The 23,884-nt window shown below is 48.9% G+C and overlaps 11 protein-coding genes across 11 annotated transcripts; 7 read left to right on the top strand and 4 right to left on the bottom strand.

Moving 5' to 3' along the window:
* Nucleotides 1-49: 49 nt before the first annotated feature.
* Nucleotides 50-1,144, top strand: N7500_000317 (uncharacterized protein; the record flags this gene model as incomplete). The annotated part of the gene is made up of 3 exons (XM_056671463.1): nt 50-476; nt 571-929; nt 998-1,144. The coding sequence occupies 3 exons, from the start codon at nt 50-52 to the stop codon at nt 1,142-1,144; spliced, it is 933 nt and encodes a 310-aa protein (XP_056537036.1).
* A 65-nt stretch (nt 1,145-1,209) lies between these two features.
* On the bottom strand, nt 1,210-1,491 carry N7500_000316 (uncharacterized protein; the record flags this gene model as incomplete). Its single annotated transcript, XM_056671462.1, has 1 exon — nt 1,210-1,491. The coding sequence occupies one exon, from the start codon at nt 1,489-1,491 to the stop codon at nt 1,210-1,212; it is 282 nt and encodes a 93-aa protein (XP_056537035.1).
* Nucleotides 1,492-2,171: 680 nt separating this feature from the next.
* On the top strand, nt 2,172-3,766 carry N7500_000315 (PHD finger domain-containing protein; the record flags this gene model as incomplete). Its single annotated transcript, XM_056671461.1, has 2 exons — nt 2,172-2,208; nt 2,256-3,766. The coding sequence occupies 2 exons, from the start codon at nt 2,172-2,174 to the stop codon at nt 3,764-3,766; spliced, it is 1,548 nt and encodes a 515-aa protein (XP_056537034.1).
* A 3,208-nt stretch (nt 3,767-6,974) lies between these two features.
* Nucleotides 6,975-8,838, top strand: N7500_000314 (uncharacterized protein; the record flags this gene model as incomplete). Its single annotated transcript, XM_056671460.1, has 3 exons — nt 6,975-7,235; nt 7,297-8,046; nt 8,101-8,838. 3 exons carry the CDS (start codon nt 6,975-6,977, stop codon nt 8,836-8,838), a joined length of 1,749 nt encoding a protein of 582 aa, XP_056537033.1.
* Nucleotides 8,839-8,975: 137 nt separating this feature from the next.
* On the bottom strand, nt 8,976-9,996 carry N7500_000313 (uncharacterized protein; the record flags this gene model as incomplete). The annotated part of the gene is made up of 3 exons (XM_056671459.1): nt 8,976-9,425; nt 9,480-9,737; nt 9,790-9,996. The coding sequence occupies 3 exons, from the start codon at nt 9,994-9,996 to the stop codon at nt 8,976-8,978; spliced, it is 915 nt and encodes a 304-aa protein (XP_056537032.1).
* Nucleotides 9,997-11,297: 1,301 nt separating this feature from the next.
* N7500_000312 (putative MFS hexose transporter) lies at nt 11,298-13,297 on the top strand (the record flags this gene model as incomplete). Its single annotated transcript, XM_056671458.1, has 9 exons — nt 11,298-11,464; nt 11,519-11,644; nt 11,694-11,797; nt 11,852-11,998; nt 12,048-12,158; nt 12,210-12,541; nt 12,593-12,695; nt 12,753-12,990; nt 13,045-13,297. 9 exons carry the CDS (start codon nt 11,298-11,300, stop codon nt 13,295-13,297), a joined length of 1,581 nt encoding a protein of 526 aa, XP_056537031.1.
* Nucleotides 13,298-14,113: 816 nt separating this feature from the next.
* On the top strand, nt 14,114-15,225 carry N7500_000311 (putative sexual development protein (LsdA); the record flags this gene model as incomplete). The annotated part of the gene is made up of 2 exons (XM_056671457.1): nt 14,114-14,461; nt 14,518-15,225. 2 exons carry the CDS (start codon nt 14,114-14,116, stop codon nt 15,223-15,225), a joined length of 1,056 nt encoding a protein of 351 aa, XP_056537030.1.
* Nucleotides 15,226-15,500: 275 nt separating this feature from the next.
* On the bottom strand, nt 15,501-16,835 carry N7500_000310 (polysaccharide lyase family 1 protein; the record flags this gene model as incomplete). Its single annotated transcript, XM_056671456.1, has 4 exons — nt 15,501-15,839; nt 15,935-16,265; nt 16,324-16,449; nt 16,501-16,835. 4 exons carry the CDS (start codon nt 16,833-16,835, stop codon nt 15,501-15,503), a joined length of 1,131 nt encoding a protein of 376 aa, XP_056537029.1.
* Nucleotides 16,836-17,806: 971 nt separating this feature from the next.
* N7500_000309 (putative amidase) lies at nt 17,807-19,610 on the bottom strand (the record flags this gene model as incomplete). The annotated part of the gene is made up of 2 exons (XM_056671455.1): nt 17,807-19,262; nt 19,315-19,610. 2 exons carry the CDS (start codon nt 19,608-19,610, stop codon nt 17,807-17,809), a joined length of 1,752 nt encoding a protein of 583 aa, XP_056537028.1.
* Nucleotides 19,611-20,727: 1,117 nt separating this feature from the next.
* On the top strand, nt 20,728-22,163 carry N7500_000308 (uncharacterized protein; the record flags this gene model as incomplete). Its single annotated transcript, XM_056671454.1, has 3 exons — nt 20,728-20,946; nt 21,074-21,582; nt 21,647-22,163. 3 exons carry the CDS (start codon nt 20,728-20,730, stop codon nt 22,161-22,163), a joined length of 1,245 nt encoding a protein of 414 aa, XP_056537027.1.
* Nucleotides 22,164-22,654: 491 nt separating this feature from the next.
* N7500_000307 (uncharacterized protein) lies at nt 22,655-23,284 on the top strand (the record flags this gene model as incomplete). Its single annotated transcript, XM_056671453.1, has 1 exon — nt 22,655-23,284. The coding sequence occupies one exon, from the start codon at nt 22,655-22,657 to the stop codon at nt 23,282-23,284; it is 630 nt and encodes a 209-aa protein (XP_056537026.1).
* Between the last annotated feature and the right edge of the window lie 600 nt (nt 23,285-23,884).

Raw genomic sequence — 23,884 nt, 5'->3', positions numbered from 1 at the left:
TTCCTTTCTTCCCTCTTCATTTGCATCTTCTCGGTATCAATCAACCACAATGGCTGACGTCGAACTCGACCGAGCTCTCTTTTCCCAATCTGCTGGTAAAACAGTCCTAGTAACTGGGGCAGCGCGGGGGATCGGGGCCGCAACCGCAATCCTATTCAACTCCCATGGTGCCTATGTCGTCCTCGCCGATCTCCCCCAACTGCGAGACAGCTCCGAGGAAGTTATTCAGAAGCAGATGAAATACCCAAACCGCGCAATATTCGTATCTACCAATATCATCAACTGGGCAGAGCTTACAGCATGCTTCGAAGAGGCAATCACCATCTTCGGCAAGGTGGACATCGTAATAGCTAACGCGGGTATCATGGAATCCGAGTCTGTCCTAGACATGGAAAAAGTGGACGAGAATGGACGTCTCCTCGAGAGTCTAGAAGCGGGGAGGGTTATTGATGTTAATCTTAAGGGAACATTGAACAGTGAAGTTTCCCATCTTCTTCAATCTTCAATGTCGTGAACATCAATCTTATCTTGCTCACTTACTGACAACGCGCCGATCTGTCTATAAAACAGCTCTCCGCTTAGGATTGCACTACATGAGATCCTCCACGTCTACCACTACAACCCCCCAACCACCAAAGTCGATCTTGCTAGTTGGGTCCACGTCCAGTTATTTTGGCGGCACCGGTGTAGCTGCCTACATCGCGTCGAAGCACGGTGTCCTGGGTCTCCTCCGAGCATGTCAGGGTGTTGCGCGCGGGCATGGTGTCCGGGTGAATACTGTGGCTCCCTTTTTAACACCGACTCATATCACCGCGGGCTTTGCGCACAAGTGGGATGAGGCAGGCCTTGAGAAAAATACTCCAGAGGGAGTTGCCGGTGCAATTGCAGTTGTGGCTTTGGATGAAAAAAGGCAGGGGAATTGTGTTTTGGTAAGATATATATTTTCATGGTGCAATAAATTGGTATGATGCTAATTCTGTTATGAATGGGTGCTTAGGTTGCTGGTAAGTATCTCCGGGAGCTTGAGGAGCCCAGGACAAGGCTCTTGCCTAAGTGGTTGGGGGAGGATCTTACTGCATTTATGAGTCAGGCTATGCAGTTCTTTGTTAGTATTGGGGGATATGTGTTGCCGAGGAAGTACTAGGAGTGATTCTTACATCTTATCTTCGGCTTTCAGGCTTATTGTAAGTACATAAAGTTAGGAATGCTCTAGTAAAATAGTCCCATCTCAGGGACACGACGATAATGCAATTGCCAGTCGAGCATATCGTTTATCATCACATACCCTCTTAAATGGACCTTGTTATGCACTCTCGTACATCCCACGTCCCACTCAGTACAACCATTGACTGCATTATAAGCCTCCGCCTCGTGAACAGCACTGTATTGCTCCATCTCCTCATCATCAACCGTCATCTGGTTCTGATACCAATACGCACCCACGAGTGTAACGAAGGCTGAGTGATCACACTCGCCATTGCCCTCGTCCATATCAACCGGGCGATTAATAAATTACTGCACCAGTTCTTCATCGACCATAATGCAGAACAGGTAACGGCCTGAGTCCATGGGCAGCCCCGTCTCCGGGCACATGCTGTGTTCTTTCTGGGGCGCAGTAGCCACCCACTGGTTGAAGTACGGTCAAATAGCGAAGGAGAAGTGCCGTCGAAGCACGGGTCCTCAACTACCGTCGGCCTAAAGCGACTGAGTACATCTAGACCATTGTTCTTTTTCAGCTGGTTTTCACTGGCTGAAGGTATTGACGTATAAATTTCTTCCAATCGGAGTCGCTCTTGTACGTGCCACGGTACAACGCAACAAACCTGGTGGAAATTTTCTCGCATAACTCGTTCAAGTTGGTAGGCGGCTGTGTTTTGGTTTTCCACGGTAGAAGCTCGTTTAAATAGTCTTCCTAGAGCCCCAGCTGGAATCGCGGACATGGTTCATAGCAAGCCGAGTGGAGAATCCTGGACCCACCAAAATTGCGGGTACTCTAGGAGCTAAAGAAATCAACGCAACACTGGCTATCGAGATTGGAGAAAAGAAGAGAAAGAGAGCAACTTGAGTCGATAGTGGACTCGCAAACAAGTTCACGTGACGATTGTGTCGACAAGCCTGCAGGTCACTGAGAGCTACGTTACCCCTATCCTGTAATTTGACACCTCGATGCGATGGTAACCAGAGGACTTTGGAACTTACATTTCGATGGTATGCGGGCTTCTTGCAATCACAACTCAAAGTTAATACTCATATAGGGAAATGGTATCGTTGGTTCCACCCTCCTCGTGGACGGTCTTCATCCCCAGACACGCGAACAACATTGTACACTATCCACCAAATTCTTTCGAGATCCGACAAAGTCAAGTTGGAAACTGTTCCGTTCCCAACACCGCTTCATATTGAACTTGATTATGTCTATACCATTGATGAAGATGCTGGTCATTTTACAGTCACCCAGTGGCCAGGGGTGAATGGGACTCTACACCGGAGAGTCCGACGGGCGACGTTGGCCAGTATCCGAGAGACATCGCTCAGCACAATAGAAACACTCCTTGATGATATGGTGGTAGTGTCCAAATACAAAGAATACTCATTGAGTGATTTGAATGGCGCAACCGATGTGCACCATCTATTGAAATTATTCGGAATCACCCCCAGTATCCCTGCGCCGTTAAACGAGCTACAATTTCAACTGTTTACGGACTTTGTTTTCACGTGGCGGTTTTATTTCGACGACATTCCGACCTGGAAAACGTCCTTTCCCATTTTCTCTGCCCTTGCTATTGGAATATTGCGTATCGCGGCATGGGACTTTGAGGTCAGGAATGCCGATACTGAGGACCTGCCGATCACATTTTCCTCCCTTCCACAATGGAAAGCGGCTATTGAAAAAGTATTCTGGTTCCACAAATATCTGGTCATATGTTGCAATACTGAGGAAATTGGCACTTCTGTTGCTGCAAAAGCAAATGAATATTTGTCCCGCGTTGACAACGACGCCAGGGTCGCTCAGCCCATAGTGGGGATAGCCATTTCCATAAGGCATATCTCACTTTTCAAGATTGACGACGGGAATTTACTTCATTCTTCCCCTATTCCCCTGGTTACCAATGCCTCGGCATTGTCTTGCTCTCCGGGTTTCAAGATTTTGGCCTATTTGTTCACTTCCACTCACTGGACTGGATCTTCGGCGAAGTCGACGGAATCTTGGGCAGCCAAAATACCCATGGAGGTTTTTGACACGGTTCTGAAAACATTCACGCCGAGGGATCTGATCTCCATGGCGCAGGCGTCTTCTCTGGTTGAGCAATGGTATTACTCTTCCATCCCCCAAATATGTAACATCACAATACACAAATCACCCCTCTCAATACCATGCTGCGGCAAGCGGAAGATACAGGATGGCCCTGGGGTCTACTGCTTGGACTGCTATGGGTGGTCACATATGGAATGTGCAGAGCAGTCCTCAAGCATGCATTTTGATAAGGATAAGTATATCTGCTCTAGTTGCCAAGAGAACAGCCCTTGCACTGTTCTTGAGTCGGGTGGGATCCATCAAACCTACCGTAAGACTCGAAAACGGAAATCTTGCAGTGTATTCCACCGCGGCGAATCGACAGATTTTCTACTGCGGGTTTCTAAACCAGCCTCTCGCCGGCCAGAGTTATGGCTAATGCGAACCTGCCCCCCACCTCCTCCACAGAACGTCGATTATACGATATTCTTCAGTGGCGTGTTCTCTGGTCTCGCGTATGGAATTGATTAGTAGCGCGATGTATTGTTTACATAGTCTGGGAGAGAACCAAAGAGCATGGTTTTGCGTGGAAATTAAGCTCATGGTCGTGTCGGTTGATCCACGTGAGCATCCTCACCGTCTCCAGTACGCACTCTTTTAAAATCTTCTCTCCCTTATATTTTGAGCATTATAATTGGGTCGGTTTAAGATGTCTTTTCAGAAACATTCTCTATATCCGACACACCACTAGAGCAGAACCCTGCCACCTGCATAGTCCCGACGTTGATCTCAAGTCATTATGGATCCCAACGATCATGACTTACTGCGCCCCGAAATGCTCCTTTCATCCAAGACTTTGACTCATTCTCAGTTAAACTGGCGTAACCTACTATCCTCGGCTCAGTCGCTAAACAGCTTGCCCTTTTCCTGCAGCAATGTGAAATCTCTCCTCAATAAAACACCTTCAATCCCCCAGTCCACCGGGGCCATAGAATGTGCCGGAAAGCGTCATTTGTCTTTAGAAGGCTACTCAAAATGGTCAATCTTGCCGGCTGGTAATCTCCGAAGACATACTTGCGAGTTATCGCATTTCAAAAAGAACCTATCGCGAAACGTCTTTATTGCGAACTCTCGTTTGAGCACATGCACGTTATCAGCAGAATATATCCCGGAATGGACTGGGTTTGAACCACTTGAAGAACCTGTGTGTAACTACCTCTGTGTGTTTCTTCTTGGCTGGTCATACGTCCTTTCCGCGCGGATGATAGAGCTACGTCAGAGAACGGATGATAAAGTTGTGTATACCACCAATCGTGCACAATGGGATAGGCGTGATGTAGATCAGCCTGGGAACTACTTTGATCTTGATATTGGAAGTAAGAGCATGATTGAAGTTCGATGGTGGGCTGCAATACTTGCAAATGGACGTGGCTGGGAAGCGATTCTTGCTCGAGATGGTAAACAGTACTATCCGCCATGGGAGTGTCATTTGGACAGCAGTTTATTCAGATTGAATCATTGCGCATATATTCCATCTTCTATATCCGTCTTTGAGCCACCGTCTGCAGCAGAAGCCTATACATACCTTTGCAATTTTGCCCGAATTCATGATGCTTTCGATCAATTCGTTGCTGCATTCGCTGCTGCACTCACATTGCCATCTCACAACCGATTTGGTGCTTCTATCAACTTGCCTAAACCTATCAGTAGGCCCAGCTCACGACAGAACACTGAGTTGATATATGCCAATCAAATACCAACCATTAACGAGCTTCCCCATTTCATGACTTTGTCATGTACTTCAGGCCTCGTTGCATCGTGCCTATTAAGCTCTGTTTGGGAACCAGGTATCCCATGCAACCTAGCCAGTCAGTGGCTAACGCCCATGAAAGAAATCCTCTGCTCGTTCATTCAATCGAAAAGTTTCCATCCCCTAATCTGTGCCATGTCTCAACGCAGCCCGAATATAGCTTCTCTATGGCTAGGTGCTGCAATTACAGGCCTTCTGCCCCGGATATTTGAAGTCTCGAGGACATTCCTACCAATGGTGTGTTTAGAGGCTGTTGCTTGGACTTCATCGCCTCAATCATTCATGGACCCTCAGTTTCATCGCCCTGCGCCAGTTCAGAATATTCATGGCGTGGATATGATTCTACGAGAAGATGAATTTCGTCTCCTATTCGTCACGGATGAGGACTCACAGGCGTATGGAAATCCACCACTCTCTCCATACCCTCCCTTTGGCTTAGTGAATGTCCAAGACACATCTCTTGGCGTTAGACTGCATTTGCTGTGTGACCATCGGCCAGAATATCACTCTTGGAATTGGCTTTGTCAAGGTGGAAAAGACATTATTGATTTTGGCTTGTCCTACGGGTCACAATCAAGAACTTCGGCATCGAAGGCTCATCCATTCCCGTCGATATCGCCAGCCACTGTCATAACAAGTCCGTTCGGAATCGGGGCGAGCCTCGTGCATCCCAATACTGAAGAACAGCTTGACGACACTGTTTCCCAAATCGCTACACGAAACTTGTTTTCTTGGACTTATTTCGCCGAAGGTATCAGGACAGAAGAAAAGGTTCTCTGGAAGCACGAATGGTTGGAATTTTTGATTTATAGAGATGACGATGACGGGTCTAGCGGGGCCAGCTCGTCGGATCAAGAAGAGACAACTCGTCAAAAATTTGAACATGTCCGAGAGTGGCGGGATCATGTTCAATTTGAATGAATCAATGGTTTGTTTGATGTCAGTAGTTTTTTCCAATTTCTTTATCATCTAGGCCATATTCTACCTAGGTAGTCCTGCGAATTTCCCATTGGACCAAATGGTAGAATCAACCAAGAATTTTGGGATTTTATTGATCCGATCCCCAATCATCCGTAGATTTGGTCGAAGGGGGATCGCAGCACCCCTATGGTGAGTAGCCGATGCGAGTAGGGTGGAATTAGACACAGTCGGTCGTGGGCATTTATACACATGACTAATGCCTCTAGTGAGCGAGATGTTGATAAGACCTCATTTCTCAGTGTGTTGCTATGAAAATCACTGAATTATTAGTGCTTTTATCTCTCTGCATCTATCCTGCTAGTGAATAGAACTCGTGGTCGAAGTATTTTCTAGCGTTTTCCTAGAAATATATATTGTGCATGCTCCTCCTCAATTCCAATTTCAAACATCAGATTCGTGATACAACTTGAGGATACCATTGCAAGATATTTTAAGCTGAGTTCATGCAACAATTCTCCTTACATTATGCACGGAATGCTTGCACCGTGATCACGACAGCTAAGAAAGGAAGGAGTAGGGAGGCTGGAATGCCAACCGTGTTGGAGTCCTTCGCCCTTTATAACCCATCATTCCTAGGGATCTGGCTGTGATATTCCCCATAGAGGGTTTCAATAGCAAAAGGGTATATCGCGGACCAATTGCAATGCACTTACTACGTATCCCTTGTTTTGTGGAACCCTCCTAAACTGGGCCCATTGTATGTTTCCCAATGACCAAGGGGCAGGGGGGAGTTCCTATGACTTCCAATGACTGCAGCTCTTCCATCCCACGTTTCTGGGGGTAGCTCCGCCATGCTAGCTATGGAACTTTTTCCGAGAATCGACGTTGACTTTTGATTGATGCCGCAATCAACCTCGGATACCACAGTGTGCCGATTCTCGAGAGGAACGCCAGTTTAGCGACAAGTATATACTTTGAGGAGCCTTTCGGCAGCCAGTATCAACTCAAATGGGACGCCGTTCAATAGCAGAAGAAATCTACGATAATGAGTCTAAAATCAACTTCGGCGTACCGGACAGCGTCCGAAGCGTGGACGGTATGATGCACAACCCAGCATTGGGAAGCTCAATTCAACTATTCGAAAGCGAACCCTCGTTCGACGAACAACGAAGAACATTCGAAGTGCGGGAATGGCTAGTTTTTATCTGTATCGTTATCCTGACGATGATGGATTCGTTCAACGGGACTATTTTGATCCCAGCCCTACCTGTGTGTCAATCTCCGATTGCTATTTAAATCCATAACAGAACTAACCAGAGACTCAAATCAGAACTTGGCAAACACATTCGCAAAGCCACTAGCAAGCACATTCTGGGTCAACACGGTATACCTGCTTTTCGGCGCAAGCAGCCAACTTTACTTCACAATGATGAGCGAAGTCTTCAGCCATGGACCTGTATGGATCATTGCCGTAGTCCTTGCAACTATCGGCACGGGCATCTGCTGTGGCTCTATGAGTCTTGTGGAACTTATAATCGGCCGCATGATTCAGGGTATCGGCGGCGGCGGCGCAATGAGCTTGTGCTTCGTGATAATGACCGAGACGGCGCCTGAATCTATTCACTCACGGTATTCATGCTATATCCTGCTTACGCGCATGTGTGGCGGCATCTTGGGTCCAATCATGGGAGGATTGTTTGTCGATAATGCTAAATGGAGGTGGGCATTTTATTTCAACTTTATTTTCTGCGCGCTTGGTCTACTAGCTATTCCATTTGCCGTGGATCTTCGCGCGCTGAAACATATCCCGCTGCGCAAGTTGCGCATTTTGGATTGGTCGGGTGCTACCTTGGCGTTTTTGGGCCTTGGGACTATGCTGGTTGGTCTTTCTTGGGGTGGGAGCTTGTACCGCTGGAGGGATTGGCAGACAATTGTGCCTCTTGTGTTGGGCGCTATCATTCTTCTTGCACTTCTCTTTTGGGAGTCCAAGTGGGCGCTGCATCCCCAGTTTGGGAGGAGGGTATTTCGATCGAGGGTTATGGTGATGACACATCTAGGATGCTTTTTGCATGGCTTTGTGGTTAGTAGAGGTTTTTCTTGCATTTGATATGTGTTGTCTGACATACCATCCTAGGTCTTTGCTCAGTTACAGTTCTTCCCGTTGTACTTCATGTCCACTCATTATATGTCCGCCACCTTGTCAGGTCTCACCCTACTAGCCATGATTGGGATTGCTTGTGTGCCGGCCACCGTGGTCGGTATCATTCTCGCGAAAGAGTTGGGATGTACCCAGTGGATCATCTCTAGTGGTTGGATCTTGACTTCCCTTGCGAGTGGATGCTCTATTCTCTTGGATAGCTCCACGCCAACTGTGGCGTGGGTTTTCTTGCTGTTTACAGCAGGTCTTGGGCATGGTCTGTTGCTTGCGAGTTATAATGTTCGCATCCAGAATCTGCCCAGGGACGGTGAGTGTTCCCCGTCGACCTTGCCAACAACCATGTCATATTACATGCGAGCTTGGGGTATGGCTGTTGCGGTCCCTGTTGGAGGAGTCATGTTCTTGAACTTCTTTGGCAATGGACTTGCAAGTGTTGACCTAAAGCGAGACATGGTGAACTCTGCCAATGGATATCTCATTCTGGTGAAGGATGTGAGCATGACAAGTAAACAGAGAGAGGCGGTCACAATTGTTTCGGTTGCGGCATTTCAAGCGATCTGGGACCTTACTACCGGCGTGGCTGTCCTAGGGGGGAATTTCGTCTTGTTTCCTGTGGCGGAAAAAAGTCATGTGAATAGTAGACATGTCAGAATTGAAGGTCATTGGAATTACCACCTTTGTCGCCCCATGTCTCAGAATAACACGCTCGGCTAACCCGATAGAGTATAATGAGCTTATTGTCAATTTAAGGATAAGGAGTCAGTCTATTGAACTCTGGTAAGAATATCTCGGATTTCAGGCTAAAGGCTAATTTGGCGTAGGAATAAGACACGGCATCTCGGCTAAGGTAATCAGGCGGCTGGCATGGCTTGTCCGGTGATGTTCGCAAGTTTTTCTATCTTACTCTCGCTCGATCGGCTTTCACCCCTTAGCCTCGGAGGAACAACGAACTCTCGCTTCCCTTGGATTTTCCAGCCAGACAGCCTGTCTTTGCCAAGCATCTCTAGTGTCTTCTTCTCCACGAGACTGTATTTGGAAGGATCATCCCGGTCAAACTTGAATGGCTGTTTCAAGGCCACTGGAGGGTTGGTAATAACCCGGGGATGTCTCAGGCTGTTGACAGAAATCGAGTGACACATGAAAGGATGGAGAAGAATCACGTCGCCCACTTCACCAGTCATTTCGTGGAAGTCGGTGCATTTCTTCATGATATCCGAGTAAAAGGGTGTATCACTGGGGTTCTCAACGGGCTTTTGGCCACGGGGATACATGTACGGTGTCACGCCCTCAGGATGATTGTACTAGAGAATTGAATCAGAAACATGGGAAATTGGAACAGGGCCCTGATCACATACCAGATGCTGGGCAACAAATTTCATCGCCTCAGGGCAGATCATAGTTCCACCTGCACGATCCTGGATGTCGGTAAATAGCGGTATAACGAGCAGGGCCTGTTCGGGCGAATCAAGAAAATGGGTAAAGAAGTCGCCATCCACATGCCACCCCGGCAGATCAGCAGGATGGGGCCAAGTACCCTCGGACTCGGGGGAGCCGAGATTTACGATCAATGCATCGTTCCAAGTGGCCGATTCCGGTGCCACGCGGTCTTCCCCCTCCGAGAAGCTCGCAGATGGCCGCCCATGCCTTGGGGGCAAAGGTCCTGACCGGTTCTTCCTTGGTGTCTCCCATATGGGTAACTTCGGTTGTCCATGTGGACTTATCCGTTGGTGATACACCGAGTCTAGTCCACACATCGCCTGCCCACTCGGCTGCTTTCTCCCGGGAGAAACACTCTGGTAGACGCACGTATCCATATCTCATGAAATGATCAATTTGCTCTTGTGAGAGCTTGTAGCTGGAGTTAGCTGTCATTTTAGCTGAGGCTCCTGAAGGAGACAGCATGAGTCCATCTTCTAAAACAGTATGAATAGTTGCAATAGTGGCAGTTACTTACTTGAGCAACGCGGCTTCTATTTGTTGTGTAACTGCCGTCCCTGGTTCTGCCGACAATTCAATCGGACCAATAAGAGGCGGTTCTGTCTCTACTTGATCTGAGGCGGTCACTTCACTGGAGAAGAAAGCGGTGAACTCCGATTTATACACACTGTTATTTGATCCTCACATGTATTTCCTTGTTCGAGATCAGGCGTTTGCTTGAAGCTGAACAAGATTTCATGCCAATAATTTGCCTAATAAATGGCGTTGCCAAGATCTGTCTGCCGGCTAAAGAGTCAAGTCCATAGTGCATTTTCCCCCGCAAATGAAGAATGCTCCCCCAACTTCGCACCAACTTCCCTTGCGCGTCTTGGCACCACCACTCATACCACTCAAACTACTTCATTTCCCGTCAGGTGGCGTCCAGGCTAATATGGTCACTTAATCCGGCACGGAGGAAAATTTGGACCATGAAGGTGTTTGACATACAGAAACCCCTCAACAGGAAGCATTCAAAACCTTGATCAAGAACAGACCCAAGCTAACACCTCAATGAACACGGAGGGATGTGCATTAGATGCATTTGCCCTTCTCCAGGTTTATCAATTTGTGGGCCCCGGGCCGTCCAATCCACACATTTGTGGGGAAGAATGAATTTCGTCTCACATCCAAAGACAGGGTCCCTAACAACACGCGGTACCCAAATAAGCGAGGGTAATCTTGACCACACGACTTGCCTGTAGTGGCTCATTCAGCTCCAATCATAGCTCTGCAGTAAGTTGTGGATCCCATGGAATTAGCCTGGGCCAGATACTTAGACCTTAGACCCGGGAATGGAACGTTTTTGTTCTACCAGCACTTCCCCATAGGGCAAGGTCGGTCTGCCAGGCCACCAACCTGGCTAGTCTGTGCATGAATAGGCATTTTCTAGTGCCGGCGCTGCGCAGAATCTGTCCTAGCGTCATGAAAAAACACTGGAATTTCTTTATTGCTATTTTTTCCAGTATGTGTTTCAATTGAAAACCGGGGAGAGCTGCAGCTCAGCCAAGGCATCAATTCTCCTATTAGCCGGTTAATATCAACCTTGAAATATCGGAGGATGGCAAATCTGAATTGCTTAAAACCTCCGAGGAGTCCCCTGCCTCTGCATTCCTTTGTTTTGTGTCGCAAGCTTGGTGGACATCCCCACTTTTTGCATATACTTCATACACTTTGTCTAAGCAGACTCTACCGACATCATGGGTATCGCTGTAGGAGCTTCGACTCTGCAGTCCGATTTGGACGCGACTCATGCTGCAAAGCCTGAATTGGACAAAGTTAACTGGTGGCAAGAGCCTGGTCTGCGCAAACTCTACTTCTGGGCCGCTGTTCTTTGTGTCGCTTCTGCTACTACTGGATACGATGGGTAAGGCTCAGAGAACTTTGTGAATGAACATGTATAGAGCTGACTGGAGTGTAGAATGATGCTTAACACCTCCCAAAATTTGGATTCGTGGCAGGTGTACTTCGATCATCCCAATGGCGCTCAGCTGGGATTAATGAATGCAATTTACCAGATTGGTAGTCTTGCCAGTTTCCCTTTCGTGTAAGTCAGCCAGCATCAAAATATCATGGAAACTCGCTGACTTGACCAGCCCCTTCATCGCTGATCGATGGGGTCGCAAGATTCCCATCGCGATTGGATGTGTCTTGATGATTCTCGGTGGCTTGCTCGGTGCATTCTGCACAAATTATGGAAGTAAGTGTTACCATCTCATATACTCACATTTTAACTTCTGCTAATTCTCCGTAGTGTACGTCGCTGGTCGATTGCTCCTCGGTTTCGGAAACAGTCTGGCGCAGATGGCATCCCCAGTTCTTCTGTCTGAAATCTGCCACCCCCAACACCGTGGAAAGGTTACCTCCATTTATAACTGCTTGTGGAATCTGGGTGCACTCCGTATGTCTTCGTCCGACCCGTCTCCAGACGTTGTGCTGACCGAGTCTAGTCGTCGCTTGGCTTGCATGGGGAACCATGTATATCCCCAACGATTGGTCATGGCGCAGTTTGACCCTTCTCCAAGTCCTCCCCGCCGTCATTCAGATTGTCTTCATCTATTGTGAGTTCTCATTTCCTTGCAATCGACTGTATCCACGCTGACCATTCTAAGGGGTCCCGGAATCTCCCCGTTGGCTTGTCTCTAAGGAGCGATACGAGGACGCATTGGACATCCTCGCGTACTATCACGGAAATGGAGATCAGAACAACGCCACCGTTCAATTCGAGTACCGCGAGATTAAGGAGACCATCAACTTGGAGATGCGGTACCAGAAGAACAGCAGCTACTTGGACTTCTGCAAGACCAGGGGTAACCGTTACCGTTTGGCACTTTTGATTTCTCTGGGAGTCATTTCCCAATACAGTGGCAATGCCTTGTTCAGCAACTACACCAATTTGATCTACAACAGCATGGGTATCACCGAACAAACCAAGAAGATTCCTGTTCGTTTCCCCCTGCGTCCTGTCAAATGGCTCCTCACTGACGATTTATAGCTCAATGGTGGACAAACTCTACTCAGTTTGGTTGTCAGTGTTTCCAGTGCATTCTTCGTTGACCGAGTTGGTCGCCGACCTCTTTTCCTGGTTTCCACAGTCGGTACGTGCCAAACACATCCGTGATAAATTTACCGTGTTACTGACTTTCTCTTCGCAGGCATGGTTCTTATGTTCCTCGCATGGACTGTCGTTTCCTCCGTCTTCGAGAAGACCGGAGATGTTGCCAAGACCGGCTACCCCCAAGTCGTCTTCGTCTGGCTCTTCGCTGTGTTCTACGCCATTGCCTGGTCAGGTCTGCTCGTCGCCTACTCGATCGAGATTCTGCCCTACCGCCTGCGCGCCAAGGGTGTTATGATTATGAACCTGACGGTGCAGGCATCTCTGGTTCTTGGAAAGTGAGTTGCCCCCAATATTGATTCTTATTCTTTGGACCAGGCTGACCATCCTAGTTATACCAATCCGATTGCATGGGAGAACCTTCCTCACCACTGGAATCTGTCGATGATCTACACGATTTGGATCTTCATCGAGCTCTGCTTCGTCTACTTCTTCTACGTTGAGACTCGGGGTCCCACTCTCGAGGAGCTGGCTAAGATCTTCGATGGTGAAGATGCCGATGTGGCGCATGTTGATCTCCAGCAGGTCGAGAAGGAGATTGCAGTCACGGAGAAGGAGTCGCCTGAGTACCGGGAACGTGCTTGAGTGTTCCTTTCAATGTTGTTTGTTGTGAAAAGATATCCATGCGCCACGCATACTTGCTTGTTACTCAGCCTGAATTAAATTGATAATGATTGACGTGATTCTACGTTATAATTGATCTACTTGGCATAGAATGATATTAAAAGCGTAAAATACCTCACCCCAGTTGGTCAAGGAGCCCACTGCTGGATGTACAGAGCTGTTCGGATCTTACCACTCATAGCATACATTGTTTTACTTTCCCAGGGAAGGACTCAATAGACCGTGTGGTAACAGCAGACCCCCTTGGAGGTCTTGGAATACATATCGTGTTATGTGATTACAGGAGAGTACCGGAGAGCCCAAACTCCCCGGATCTCAACCTTTCTGGAAAAACTGCCAATAGATCTTTCGTGCGATTCAAGCATAACCTTGCAGAAAGCTCCCAACTAAACGTAGGCAATACCCAAATTGTCTTGGTTTAGATACATATTAATTTTTCTTCCCGGGTGAGGGAACCGCGAGGTGAATTCAGCAAACGTTGAGCTTCGTTTGGTAATTCTTTGAGTGAATAAATCTGAAGCAGATATCACCATGAATAGGAGAGGACCAAGTGCTGACCAGAATAGACGTCATTTTTCGTAGACGCGCATGAAGTCCCCTGGAAGAGATAGTCGAAGAGTCAAAGTGCAAATAGACAAGTAGATGGCTGTTCCTTCCCTTGATGAATTGCCATACTTCCCGACTTCGTCACTTCATCTTCCACTCTCTCGCCCATCAACTCGCTATAATAACACATTGATACCAGCTTCACTCACTCCACATCCTTTTTGAAACATTATGCACTTCTATATTACTGCCCTTCTGGGCATGGCCCACTTGACTTTCGCCGCTCCGTTTCTGAATGTGTCCGCTCGCCCTCTTCCGGATGGAATGCCTAATCCAGATCCAAGGGAAGTGGAGACAATTGAGCAAAATGCACACGGAACTCTGCCAAATGGACCTCCCCCTACTGGTATCAGCGAAGGAGGAATCGCCAATCTCAAGCTGATCGCATTCAACGAGTTGTTTGAAGTTGCCTTTTTCGATCAATTGATCGCAAACATCACTGACAAGGCCCCGGGGTATCGCTTCTCTAATGAAGGCGATTATAACTTTGTTTTGAATGGCCTGAAGGTGATTCTGGCTGTACGTGACGATATCCCCATCAGTGTCGCTCGGTGATACTTGCTAATTTGACGCAGCAAGAGGAGCTCCATGCCCTAGACGCCAACAACGCCTTGGCTAATGTTGGAATTGACCCGATCGAGCCTTGTCGTTATAGCTTTCCCGTTGAGAACTTTGATGCGGCAATTATGCTTGCAACTACCTTCACAGATGTGGTTTTGGGAACCCTGCAGGATGTTGTCGAGAGATTTGCTATCGGTGGTGACATTGGACTCTCACGCGCAATTTCCTCCGTCATTGGCCAGGAGGGAGAACAGCAGGGCTGGTTCCGTATCATGCAGGGCAAGGTCCCTAGTGAACTGCCTTTCTTGACAACCACTGATCTCAACTTTGCCTTCACTGCTATCCAGAGCTTCACCGTGCCCGGTACTTGTCCCAACATCGACACCATTCCGCTCAAAACCTTCGCACCTCTCAATGTCATCCAAGGCCCTACTGCGGAGACCGGGAACATCAAGGTTTCTTTCGCCCATACCGACAAGATTGAGGAGGACGCGCTATGGCTCACTTACATCAACCAGCAGAATCTGCCGATTGTGGAATCTCTCCAGGTTGTCTCGAAGGGGAACGGCACCATTACCGCAAAGGCTTTGTTCCCCTATGATGCACATGAATTGAACGGGCTGACCATCGCTGCGGTGACTACAACAAAGGGGCCATTCCCAAATGCATACAGCGTGGCGAAGACAACTATCGCCGGACCGGGCCTTTTCATCATCAACTGATTGAACCATATTCACACCCGCCTCTGGCAAATTACTCGCGACATAAGCACATCACTATCATTATCAGCCCTATGACTTGAGCACAACTTGTACATCCATCAACTTGAACTAGTTCTAGTTCTCGTCTTATCTTTCTTGTCAATGAATAATTATTGGAGCAAAATCCCTCAAAAGGACCAGTAAATCACATAGAACCCTTAGTACAAGCTTAAACGACAGACAATGCTCAATTATAACCCCCATCCCCGGGAGTATATCAAACACAACTCCCCACCTCACAGCTTACCCTGTCCAGCATTAGCATTGACACTCGCAACAACAGAAGTATAAGCTGTCGCAGCGGCAATATTCTTCCCAGCGAAATTAGCCAAGAATCCGGTATCAGCCCGACTAAACGATCCAGACGATCCAAACCCGTTAGTCTGACACGCCCGCCCAAGGTAAGTGCTGCAAACTGCATTGGTGTTGGTATCCGGCGACGTAAACAACTGTCCGGAAATCGGCGTCTCGACAACAGCAGCAATGTTCTGGAACACATTGCCTTCAGCGAGGACATATCCACCCGTGCCGATCTCGAACGCGTGGCCGACGTTCTGGTACCAGTAGTTGTTGACCTGGTTTATGTGTTAGTGTGTATTCTTGATGTTTCAAAGAGACTGGCCCCCGCGAAACAGGTAGGGAGGGAGAGAGAAGAGAGAAATCTACTCACGGCATGCAAAAGCGTATTCCCCTGCACCTTCGGCGCACGTCCACTAGTGTGGAAAATGTAGTTACCCTTCATGGTAACGAGGTCACTAGATCCGTCGAGATAGACACCCCAGTAGTGGTAGCCGTTACAGGTAGCAGAGTATGTGCTGGTGCCGTCAATGACGCTGTTGGAAATAGTGACGCGCTTGGAGGCCTCGGTGCCGAGGACGATGTGTTGGCGCGAGATGCGTGCTGTCGTGACGTGGTCGATCCAGACCATGTCGGCGTTGTTGATGGTGATTGCGTCGCCGCCCCAGACGTATTTGGGGTTGATGTCGGTGATAGCGACGTTCCTGGCGGTGTTAGGTTTTAAAATGGCTTTTGTATATTCAGGTTCAGGGTATTCCTCACTGGATAATGACGTTGTTCGCGCCGCTGACGATTCGAAGTCCTTTGCCCTTGATTATACCCTTTGAGCCGGAGCCGACGATGGATTTGTTGGATTTGACGGTTATGCCGAGGACGCCGGCATTGTCACTGGGAGAGTGGGTTAGTACGAGGGGAGAGAATTGGGGAGGTTGTACGCACTAGCTGACAGGGGTGGAGGGTGCGTTTGGCTCGTAGTTCCCGCACCAGTTGTTTTGGTTGATGGCGACCTGGCAAGCTGAGGCTGTACCCCAAGGCGCGCAGCCGGTGCCGGTGGTGGTTCCCTCTGTGCCGGTGAAATCGAAGGTCTTGGATAGGATGATCACGCGGGGTGAGGAGTCACCCAGGTACGAGACCAGCTCGGCTGTAGTGCTGGGGTAGACGGGGGTGGCAGAGCCACCGCCAGTGACGCCTTTGGCGAAACCCTCTGCTGCGCCGGTGACACCGACGGCAGCGGCTCGCACTGCGAGTGCTGCGATGATGGCTGCGATCTTCATGGTGGGCTTTGGGGGAAGTTGGAGGAGTTGAGATCTGAAGAAAACATGGGCGCGGTGCAGGTGATCTTATATAGGAATCAGCAATCGGTTATAGATAGCTCCGAGCTAAGACAGGCATGTTTGAGAATGCGGTTAATCTCCGTTTACCCAGGAGATACCGAAACCCTAAGTCTTCAGTCTGGCATAGAAACGTGGACCTTCAGTCCGAGCAATAAAGTGGGTTGTCTGCAATCCACAATTTTGCGGAGAAAAACAGCCATGCCATGCAGAGGTGCATCTGGGAGGAATTCCGGAAGAATTGCAGGTGTCAGGGGTGAGAGATATACACCAATAGGGTGACTTTGGGATAATTCGTGCACCAAGAGTCCTCCGTGGCCGAAGGGTATACACATCAATTCCCATTAAAGTTGAGTGTAAATCAGACCAGCCTTAAAAGGATCAACTCCGGTGTCTGAAGATGTTTCATATCTGGATACCCCACGTATCTGTATGAAGCTTAGCTTTGTGGACTCTTCACTCGGATGAAAATTATCTCCGAGATCCAGTTCGACCTCCTTTTTGCAGGTCTGTGTCCTGAAGAGATTCCGAGTCATGGGGTACCATGGGGTGAGATCGAGAAATTTCTCCGTCTTGGCGAAGAGGTGATATTCTGTCGATCTTCCAGCGGTGTGTTCTTGCAATCATACCCTAAATTGTACTCCGTAGGTGAAGATCATGTAGGTCCACAACAGCTGTCAGATGGGATCCACCGGAAGCTCTCCTGTTCGAGATAATTTCGGCGATTTGCTGGAGAAATATCAAGTAAATAAATACATGTTTCATTGAAAAGCCATAGGGGAAAAAGAAAAGGGATGACTCTGAATTCTATCCATTAACAATGTGTAGTCTATATAATCATGTGTGGTATATAACAAAAAGCAAAAATGATCAGCTATGTATAACCATTTTCAAACAAAATACACTCAAATTGCCTAGGCGACAGGCAGAGGACGCTCCAGGTAGCCACGCCACTTAGGGAGTGCGCGTTCACCATTAGCGCCTCGGCTCTTCTTCAGATCCTCAATAGCACTGGCGTACTTGATCAAAGTAGGCTCGGAGAAGGCAGTGTTCATGATAGCAAGACCGAACGGCATGCCCGAGGCATCGCTGACACCACCAGGCAGAGTGATAACGGGGTATCCGGCCTGGGCAGCGATCTGAATGCTCTGAGCGACATCGGGAGGCACAAGGAGACCATCGAGAGTAACGTTGCCATGCTTGAGAGCGGCATCGATACCCTCCTCACGGGTAGTGCGCTGGCAGAACTCCAAAGCCTGGAAGTAAGTCTCGTCCATGATACCCTTGCTCTCGAGGGAAGCGATGAGACCGTCCTGGCCAGAGCCGAAGGCAGGGTGGATACCGGGGAAACCGCCCTCGGAACCGTAGTTGTCGATGTTGTACTGGACGAGATCCTCGACGGAGCGGACGTTGGTGTTCTCAACCTCGGAGAGGTAGTCGCGCAGGTTGTTGTAGAAGTCGACCTTGATGTAGGAGTAGGAGGACTCGTTGGCGTAGCCGCGGGTAGTACCGTAGTCCCAGTTCCAGCCATCGGGCGAAACGATCTCCTTGTAGTGAGGCAGTTCAGTGCCGTTGATGATGGTGGCACCAGCGGACTCGATCAGCTCGACCAGCTCGACCAGCTGGGCGATTTGGTCGGAGTCGCCAAGGGCCCAGAAGGACTCCCAGGGGATACCGAAGACGGCGCCCTTGAGAGCGGTCTGGTTGGTCAGGAACTGGGCGTACCCACCGACGGGGGTGAGACCCTCCTGGGCGGAGGTGTAGTTGTCGCGAGAGTCAATACCGTAGATGGCATCGAGAGCGTAGACGGCATCACGGACAGTCTTGCCAAAGGTGCCGACGGTGTCCTGGTGGGCAGACTCGGGGATGACACCGGCACGGGAGGTCAGACCGACAGTGGGCTTGATTCCAACAATCGAGTTGCGCTGAGCGGGGTTGATGACACTGCCATCAGTCTCGGTTCCAAGGGCAATGGGGACCAGGTTGGCGCCGACGGCGACACCAGAGCCAGTGCTGCTGCCACCGGGGTTAACAGTGAAGTTGTAAGCACTGCGGCACTGACCGCCGCGGGCACTGAAGCCCTCGGAGTAGTTGTTGGAGCGCATGTCGGCCCACTCGCTCAGAGCAGCCTTGCCGAGCAGCAGAGCACCGGCCTTACGCATGCCGTTGACGACGTAAGAATCACGGGGTACGACGTTGCCGAGCAGAGCCCAGCTGCCGGCAGTAGTCTCCATACGATCCTTACTGGCGATGTTGTCCTTGACAATGAAGGGGATGCCGTGGAGAGGACCACGAACAATGCCATTAGCACGCTCAGCATCGAGCTTCTGTGCAATGGAGAAAGCATCCGGGTTGACTTGCAGGATAGCACTAGCGAGCTTGTTAGTCAACAATTCTATGACAGAAATCAACCATTACATACTTCAAGTAAGGCTGGGTCTGGTGGACACGATCCATGTAACATTCCAGCAACTGGACGCCGGTGAAAGTGCCACTCTCCAACTCGGCCTGAATCTGATCAATTGTAGCCTCCTCCAGCTTGAAGCCGTGGCAGGGTCGCATAGCGAACTGCGCAGCACCATCGCCACCCAGACGAGGGAAGTCATAGAGGTAGGGATCGGTGAGGATCTGGGAGTCGACCAAGCTGTCGGCCTCCTGAGCCACAACGGAGGTCACCAAAGCGAGACCGCTCACCAATGTCTGAATTAACGGTGCCATGATGAGAATTATCTTTCGAATCCCCGCGAACAAACCATGTGGCAGAAAGGTTAATCGTTCGGGGGAGTTCGTGCTGTTATACTCCTCGCGTGGGTCGGCCGATACCGTGATTGCGTGACTAATCGGCGATAAACCCGCATCCAGGACATTTTTTTCACTGTTTTCATATCTCCGAATTCCTCGACGCGCCTATTTTAGTCTGCTTCTCTCTGCTTCGGTCGACATTTCTCTTCAGACTAATCTTCTTTCGTCCACCAGGTCTGCACTATTGAGACTTGTGGCGTTCTTCAGAAACCATGGTGGAAAAAGAAGTGTTGAAAAATGACCCAAACGGTTCAATTAATCTCTACCTTGATTAATTAATCTATGTCCTACCGCGCAAAACCTTGGGACTCGAGACACCTGCCTAAAACTGCACGCTCACTGGACCCGAAGAAATTGCGGGCTCCATCTCGTACCATTCGGCACCGAGTTGTGCATGTCGTTCGATCGATCCGGATCCACTGTGTAGGGGTTGATTGGCTGTCCTTTGCGAAGGCCCGTTGGGACCGAAATGTTCTCTGACTAGCTCGGCTCAGCTCGGCCATTGCGCGGTAGCCTTTGACTTTGATCAAGGGCTTAATATAGCGACGGCACCTATCATATCCCAGGATATTGTGGAAAAGCTGAAAGTCAAGCTGCATACTAGGCGATTTTCATCCACGTGGAAAAGCATATCGGAAAAAACCTATCGCATTCTGCAGGGGTACTTCATTGATCTTTAATCTATGGTCTATTCTGACAGACAGATGGTATCTGACCGATGATAGTCCGCCTAGGTATGAGGATGTATAGTCAGGATCACAATACATGATTGGATCTCCGATGACAAGAGAGTTTGAACATCTCCACACAGTTCGATTCACCAGAGTCCCATGGGTCTGGATGGGATGTCTGGTACGAAGACCCCGTTGGCCACCTCCCTTGGATTAAAAAGTAAAGACCCGCTCCCACTTTCTCATGTTTGCCATCTCGGGGATATAGCCTTCACCTCTCCGATATCGTCATCTTCGCCTTCCTTAATACCCTTACACCTTGAAATGCCTTGATACCTTCCAATCATGGTTTGAAATTGGATATGACTATACCTGATGACATTCTTGCTGCACATGCAGCAGGAAGAATCCCGAGCAATGTCTCTCTCGAATATCTAGCAGAGACCCGCGATCATGCCGCCATTGTGGGAATCATTTTCATGATATGCTTCACCGGCCTGTTGATGATTGCACGATTATATGCCCGGGCATTCATTGTAAAGAAGATTGGCTTGGACGATATGTTGGCAATCGTGACATTGGTACGACTCATCCACTTTTCGCCCCAGATCTGCACTAAACATGCATGGCGGCTCAACTGCCATGCACGACAGAATTGACTAGGGATAGTCACAAAAACATAGTTACTAACAAGATCTCCCATCACAGATTCTCTACATTGGCTTTGTCGTTCTCTCCATCGTCGTGATCAAATTAGGAAGTGGTCGCCACATGGAATACATCCAATATGTGCTATCACCTGGCGCAGTCCGCGAAACCGAAATCGTAGACTTCATCGCCCACATTCTCTACACAACGGCTCTATTCCTCTGTCGTCTCTCCGGTCTAGCCTTCTACTACCGGCTCTCAGCCCGCTCAACAAAACTCCACCTAAGCATTATCATCGCCGCACCCCTCCTTCTCGCCGCCTATCTACCCCAGCTCTTCCTCCTGATCTTCCACTGCAAACCGGTCACAGGGCTGTGGCCCTACGCGTGGCAAGTTGAGCCAAAGACCTACACATGTCTCTCGTGGGGGCTCGTATACTCGGTGAACTCCGGTCTGTCGCTCGCATGCGACGTGCTGATGTTCGCGATCCCGGCCGCACTCATCAAGGGACTACATGTCTCGTTAGAAAAGAAGATCAAGCTATCATTTGTGATGTTCCCCGGTGTCTTGTGAGTACCTCGATTTTCCCATCTACAATATCGAAATAAGTCCTCCAAAACTAATGCCAAACAGCGTGATCGTCATCTCTGCAGTCCGCGTCTGGCTCGTCGCAATAGGCCAATGGGACTCCGACGGTAGCTGGGCTTATAACCCTATGATGTGTGTCGAGAACGCCGAGATCGCAGCAACTCTAGTGGCGCTCTCCGTGCCAGCGCTGAAGCCGGTCTTTGGAAACTTGTTCGCGCACCTGACTGAGTACACCTCCAGTCACACGCGCACGCGGTCGGCAAAACTGCATAGTCTGGGTCATTCCAAGACTATGGGAAGCGGTGCGGTCTCCAGCAATCGGGATAGTAAGCGTCTCATTAACTGGTCCAAGATTGGGAATGATGATTATGAAATGATGCCTTCCGAGGTCTCGGTTTCGAGAGATATTCGAGGCGGATCGAGCGGGAGTGATCGCAGTAGGAAGGAGGAGAAGCGGAAGCATGGTACGAAGAGTCCCGGGATTCGGGTTACGAATGAAGTTAATATTAGTCGTGGGGAGGAGAGGGTCAGTGTCGAGAAGCCTGGCTCTATAGAGAGTTAGAGGGGATTCTCTTGGCTATAATAGATACACATATAGATATAGATATAGACTACTCATAGACGTTGGAAGTCTTTTTCAAGACATCCTACGCGCTGTATATATGGCATGAACTATACCTTTTTCTTTATTTTTGAGACCCCGTTTCTCTATCACCAGATAGTGTCCGACAGTATGAAGCTGTGCATCCAGTCCTTTATCGCCGTGGCTGTATAGCCTTACTCATGAAACAAATAATCGAAGTGTTACAGACAAATCTCATGGCTTCCTTGGTCGAAAAGAGGTCTCGATGTTTGAGAATGAAACTCACAATGACTTGCTCGCCGACGTCCAGCTCAACGCTATTTTGGGATGTTTCAATAACAGCAACGCGATATAGACAATGAGTTGGCATAGCTATATCTTAGGTCCTATATAAACAGTATGTTCCATCCCGACAATCACGAATATGCCCATCTTCAATCTCATCTATTCTCCCATGCCCATTTCAAGTAATGGAATCCTTCAACTTCAGCAACACTCCTGCTAGCACCAGCACCGAACCTCCCACTGCTCATCCCAAAGCCTTCCCAAAATCTACCAAACCTCCACGTCCACGTCGCAAGGTCGGCCTTGACACACCCATTGCTCAATTCGTATCCCGCCGTGGAGATTATGGAGAAGAGCATGGTGAAGATCATGGAGAAGAACATAAGGACTTTCCAAAAACTATTCGAGAATACTACGAGCTCGACTCAGCCACACTCAACGATCTATCCGCGTGGTTTTATCAATTCCGTCCCGAGACCGAAGAAACTAGAGACTATCCCACGGTTATTGCTAATCCGTGGCTCACGTGGAACTGTGAACGACGCATGTGGATTGAAACTCCAACCGATGTTGAAATCAAGCGCTGCGAGTTCGGTAAGTTTATCGGGCTAAGTGGTAACCTCGTCGATCCTCGTATCAATCCGCTAAAATATAACCCGGCCTTTGACAAGTCGGGGAAGCCTACACCCCCGACAGAACATTCTGGTAAAACCCCCTCCGGTGCGGTTGCGTCTGATGCGGGTACTATGCAAAGACGTGATAGACAAGACAAACGAAAGGGGTTCTTCGCGCGGCTTGGATGTGGTAGATGGTGATTTTAGGGTGGGCTGTTGGAGGCGTTCGATAGTGCGGCGCTTAGTCTGCTAGTGAGACATTGAAACGGTTTTATTTTCTGTTAGGTCATTAGTCGGCGGTTAAAGTCTGGGCTATCTTAAGTGCTCCATATCATACTCCATAGAGGCAACTACCACAGCCCGAGAAGGTCCCCTATTGCAATATGTACATGTACGCCACGTTACTTTTGGTGAGTAATGTTAATACCCATCATCAAAGTTGATTGATTGATAGTATGTGTCTCTCGCCCTGTTCTGTATTGAATTGACTGTATGCATTTGAAAAGGTATTGTAATTTACACGGTGGCGTGCATGCATGTGCATTGCATTAGGGGGGACCTTGTGTGTCCAAAGTTGAGTCCGAACTCCGTTGGAAGCTGGGTCGTCTACTCTCGAGAAAATCTTCCAACCAGATCCACAGTCTAGAGAGTGCCCCTAATGATCCTACAGTATCGGATTCTGAGATGAACCTCTGTCTCGCGATGTCAAGCCAGCTTCACATCAACATAAACCGGTTGGCTTCGGAGCAAAACTTGATGACCCCCTGTACCCCAAGACTAGCTCTAAGACTAGCGTCCAGT

Source organism: Penicillium coprophilum, assembly GCF_028826855.1.
Source record: "Penicillium coprophilum strain IBT 35676 chromosome Unknown utg000001l_segment0_segment0, whole genome shotgun sequence".
Lineage (NCBI taxonomy): Eukaryota > Fungi > Ascomycota > Eurotiomycetes > Eurotiales > Aspergillaceae > Penicillium > Penicillium coprophilum.
Note: the sequence above shows the minus strand (reverse complement) of the source record. Positions and strands in the feature narration are given on the sequence as shown.